Consider the following 5,288-nt stretch of genomic DNA (forward strand, 5'->3'; position numbering starts at 1 on the left):
GTTCAAAGGTAACTTTAACCAACTCAGAGGCTGCTCAAAGGTAACTTTAACCAACTCAGAGGCTGTTCAAAGGTAACTTTAACCAACTCAGAGGCTGTTCAAAGGTAACTTTAACCAACTCAGTGGCTGTTCAAAGGTAACTTTAACCAACTCAGTGGCTGCTCAAAGGTAACTTTAACCAACTCAGTGGCTGTTCAAAGGTAACTTTAACCAACTCAGTGGCTGCTCAAAGGTAACTTTAACCAACTCAGTGGCTGGTCAAAGGTAACTTTAACCAACTCAGTGGCTGTTCAAAGGTAACTTTAACCAACTCAGAGGCTGCTCAAAGGTAACTTTAACCAACTCAGAGGCTGTTCAAAGGTAACTTTAGCCAACTCAGTGGCTGTTCAAAGGTAACTTTAACCAACTCAGTGGCTGTTCAAAGGTAACTTTAACCAACTCAGTGGCTGTTCAAAGGTAACTTTAACCAACTCAGTGGCTGTTCAAAGGTAACTTTAACCAACTCAGAGGCTGTTCAAAGGTAACTTTAACCAACTCAGTGGCTGTTCAAAGGTAACTTTAACCAACTCAGTGGCTGTTCAAAGGTAACTTTAACCAACTCAGCGGCTGTTCAAAGGTAACTTTAACCAACTCAGCGGTCGGTGCAGTGGCTGTTCAAAGGTAACTTTAACCAACTCAGTGGCTGTTCAAAGGTAACTTTAACCAACTCAGTGGCTGTTCAAAGGTAACTTTAACCAACTCAGTGTTCAAAGGTAACTCTATACCTAGGCAGTCTATAGGATATTAGACTCATATTAGATATTAGATTAGATTCAACCTGTTAAGTACAACTGTGAGGTTCTGTTCTTTACTCGAGTATTTCCAATTTCCAATATGTTTTTATTCTACTCCATTACATCTCAGATTCATATATCAAATAATAAACTTTTACTCCACTACATTTATACTTTAGTTACTAGTTACGTTGTATATTTCGATCATCATTACAAGACTTACATTAACCACTTCAGCGCTACAGTATATACATTTTGGACATTTGAAAATAGCCGATCCACAAGCTCACAGTGAGCTTGTAGATCTGTATTACAATATTTTTTTATACATTTGAAAACTTGAAATGAGACATTCTGCACAACGAGTACTTTGACTTTTGGCACTTCAAGTACATTTTGATGCCAAATGTATATGAAATTGTGATATCACTGTTTTTCAGGTCCAGGTTTCAGCCTCCAGGAAGAAACCCTAAATACAAAGGGAAGGGAACCAGACCAAGGGAAGGGAACCACACCAAGGGAAGGGAACCACACCAAGGGAAGGGAACCACACCAAGGAAAGGGAACCACACCAAGGGAAGGGAACCACACCAAGGGAAGGGAACCACACCAAGGGAAGGGAACCACACCAAGGGGTACTGTGTACTGTCAAAGAAATCACGGCACACATTTAGCTGTTAGCTAATGGGCGGTGGTTTAGCATTTATCCGTTAGCTAATGGGCGGTGGTTTAGCATTTAGTCGTTAGCTAATGGGAGGTGGTTTAGCATTTATCCGTTAGCTAATGGGAGGTGGTTTAGCATTTAGCTGTTAGCTAATGGGCGGTGGTTTAGCATTTAGCTGTTAGCTAATGGGCGGTGGTTTAGCATTTAGCCGTTAGCTAATGGGCGGTGGTTTAGCATTTAGCTGTTAGCTAATGGGCGGTGGTTTAGCATTTAGCTGTTAGCTAATGGCCACCCCGGTGGTTTAGCCGTTAGCTAATGGGCGGTGGTTTAGCATTTAGCCGTTAGCTAATGGGCGCCCCGGTGGTCACCAGCTTGTAGTACGCCCCCTTGAGGCCCATGAGGTGGTCATGTGACCCCTTCTCCACCAGCAGGCCTCGTGACATCACGGCGATGATGTCAGAGTTCTGGACGGTGGACAGGCGGTGCGCGATGAAGATGCACGTCCGGCCCTCACGCGCCTTGTCCAGGGCGTCCTGCACTGTCTGCAACACACACACACACACACACACACACACACACACACACACACACAATTTAATCATCTAATAACCCATTTAGGCCTGACCTTGAAATTTAAAAAAAATCTTCTAAAACCTCCAGTTTTCTGAAATAAATATTTTCACGATTTTTCAAAAATAGCAGACCTACAAGCTCGTAGCGCGCCACTCGGTGGCGCGCTATGAGCTTGTAGATCTGCTATTTTTCAATAGCTAAATTATAACATAATGTTTAAAACACCAAAAGGGGTTCCCGCCCACACACAGATGCACACACAGACGCACGCACACACACAATTCAACCATCTATTAATGTCCACATACAGTATCAGTAACAAGAGATGCTGATAGGGCAACAGCAGTAGCTGCACAGACGAATCAGAAGCCACCGGGTCGATTTCTACCGCATACATGTCCCGCCTACCTTGGAGGTAGGTCCCTGATAGGCCCAGACTGAGTAGCGAATTAAGTGACAAAACAAATCCACGGAACGCAGCGAATCAGTCTGGAAGCCAGGCTGTTATGACGGACAGCGGATCAATCTGGAAGCCATGCTGTTATGACGGACAGCGGATCAGTCTGGAAGCCAGGCTGTTATGACGGACAGCCGGGACCAGTGTAGTTTTTGGCAGCAAAATTTTGATTTTAGTTTTAGTCATAGTCTTTTCAATAGCTTTCATTTAGTTCCAGTCACATTTTAGTCACCTGGAATGTTTTAGTGTTAGTCTAGTTTTAGTCGACTAAATATCATAATATTTTAGTCGACTAAATCTACGGTTGATTTAGTCGACTAAAATGTATTTTGGCGGGCCTTGATTCCGTCGTAATGACTGTTTTTTACACTTGCTGAAAATAGCCGATCTACAAGCTCACAACGCGTCGCGCTGCGACGCGTTGTGAGCTTGTAGATCGGCTATTTTCAGCATGCAACCAAGTGAAAAATGACTCATACTGGATCTCTTGTCCACTAGTCCCTTCCTAACATTTTAGTCTAGTTTTTATTTGTTGACGAAATTGTCAGTATATTTAGTCTTAGTCATCATAGCTTAGTTTTAATTTAGTTTCCGTCAGTGAAAAAAGGTAGTCGACGGACATTTTTCGTCTTAGTTTTTGTTGACGAAATCTCCATCTCTGCTTTAGTCTTTAAAGCAAACAAACACTGCACACAAACACTCTTATCCAAAACATAGTTAAATTCACAGTTGGCTACATGTGTGAGTAGATCTGCAGATGGGTAGTATAGTTATTAGTTCGCTTTTCACTTAGTTTCCATTTAGTTTTCGTCAGTGAAAAAAGGTAGTCGACGGACATTTTTCGTCTTAGTTTTAGTCGACGAAAGCAACACTGTCTGGGACAGCGGGTCAGTCTGGAAGCCAGGCTACACACGAGGACAGGGCGCTCACCTTCTCGCTCTCCGTGTCCAGGGCGGACGTGGCCTCGTCCAGGAGCAGGATCTTGGGGTCACGGATGATGGCCCTGGCGATGGCGATGCGCTGCTTCTGACCGCGAGACAGCTGGGAGCCCTGGGAGCTGGGAGCTTATAACATGGGAGCCCTGGGAGCCCTGGGAGCTTATAACATTATGTTATAATTTAGCTATTCAAAAATAGCAGACCTACAAGCTCGTAGCGCGCCACTCGGTGGCGCGCTATGAGCTTGTAGATCTGCTATTTTTCAATAGCTAAATTATAACATAATGTTTAAAACACCAAAAGGGGTTCCCGCCCACACACAGATGCACACACAGACGCACGCACACACACAATTCAACCATCTATTAATGTCCACATACAGTATCAGTAACAAGAGATGCTGATAGGGCAACAGCAGTAGCTGCACAGACGAATCAGAAGCCACCGGGTCGATTTCTACCGCATACATGTCCCGCCTACCTTGGAGGTAGGTCCCTGATAGGCCCAGACTGAGTAGCGAATTAAGTGACAAAACAAATCCACGGAACGCAGCGAATCAGTCTGGAAGCCAGGCTGTTATGACGGACAGCGGATCAATCTGGAAGCCATGCTGTTATGACGGACAGCGGATCAGTCTGGAAGCCAGGCTGTTATGACGGACAGCCGGGACCAGTGTAGTTTTTGGCAGCAAAATTTTGATTTTAGTTTTAGTCATAGTCTTTTCAATAGCTTTCATTTAGTTCCAGTCACATTTTAGTCACCTGGAATGTTTTAGTGTTAGTCTAGTTTTAGTCGACTAAATATCATAATATTTTAGTCGACTAAATCTACGGTTGATTTAGTCGACTAAAATGTATTTTGGCGGGCCTTGATTCCGTCGTAATGAGTAATGACTGTTTTTTACACTTGCTGAAAATAGCCGATCTACAAGCTCACAACGCGTCGCGCTGCGACGCGTTGTGAGCTTGTAGATCGGCTATTTTCAGCATGCAACCAAGTGAAAAATGACTCATACTGGATCTCTTGTCCACTAGTCCCTTCCTAACATTTTAGTCTAGTTTTTATTTGTTGACGAAATTGTCAGTATATTTAGTCTTAGTCATCATAGCTTAGTTTTAATTTAGTTTCCGTCAGTGAAAAAAGGTAGTCGACGGACATTTTTCGTCTTAGTTTTTGTTGACGAAATCTCCATCTCTGCTTTAGTCTTTAAAGCAAACAAACACTGCACACAAACACTCTTATCCAAAACATAGTTAAATTCACAGTTGGCTACATGTGTGAGTAGATCTGCAGATGGGTAGTATAGTTATTAGTTCGCTTTTCACTTAGTTTCCATTTAGTTTTCGTCAGTGAAAAAAGGTAGTCGACGGACATTTTTCGTCTTAGTTTTAGTCGACGAAAGCAACACTGTCTGGGACAGCGGGTCAGTCTGGAAGCCAGGCTACACACGAGGACAGGGCGCTCACCTTCTCGCTCTCCGTGTCCAGGGCGGACGTGGCCTCGTCCAGGAGCAGGATCTTGGGGTCACGGATGATGGCCCTGGCGATGGCGATGCGCTGCTTCTGACCGCGAGACAGCTGGGAGCCCTGGGAGCCCACGTTGGTGGCGTACTTCTGTAGAGACCAGACCGACATGTATAGCGTCAGATCCATGAGATTTGCGTGTGTGTGTGTGTGTGTGTGTGTGTGTGTGTGTGTGTGTGTGTGTGTGTGTGTGTGTGTGTGTGTGTGTGTGTGTGTGTGTGTGTGTGTGTGTGTGTGTGTGTGTGTGTGTGTGTGTGTGTGTGTGTGCGTGCGTGCGTGCGTGCGTGCGTGCGTGCGTGCGTGCGTGCGTGCGTGCGTGCAGCGTGTCAAAGATGCTCCCACCCTCTGTCTCTCCATGTT

The 5,288-nt window shown here is 44.6% G+C and overlaps 1 protein-coding gene across 1 annotated transcript; it reads right to left on the bottom strand.

The window, feature by feature from the left end:
* Positions 1–784: 784 nt before the first annotated feature.
* Positions 785–5,057, bottom strand: LOC306917117 (bile salt export pump-like; the record flags this gene model as incomplete). The annotated part of the gene is made up of 3 exons (XM_079495250.1): positions 785–1,979; positions 3,398–3,517; positions 4,872–5,057. The coding sequence occupies 3 exons, from the start codon at positions 5,055–5,057 to the stop codon at positions 1,779–1,781; spliced, it is 507 nt and encodes a 168-aa protein (XP_079351376.1). The 3' UTR covers positions 785–1,778.
* Positions 5,058–5,288: the final 231 nt, after the last annotated feature.

The sequence above is a fragment of the Electrona antarctica genome, assembly GCF_951216825.1.
Source record: "Electrona antarctica genome assembly, chromosome: 24".
Taxonomy (NCBI): Eukaryota; Metazoa; Chordata; class Actinopteri; order Myctophiformes; family Myctophidae; genus Electrona; species Electrona antarctica.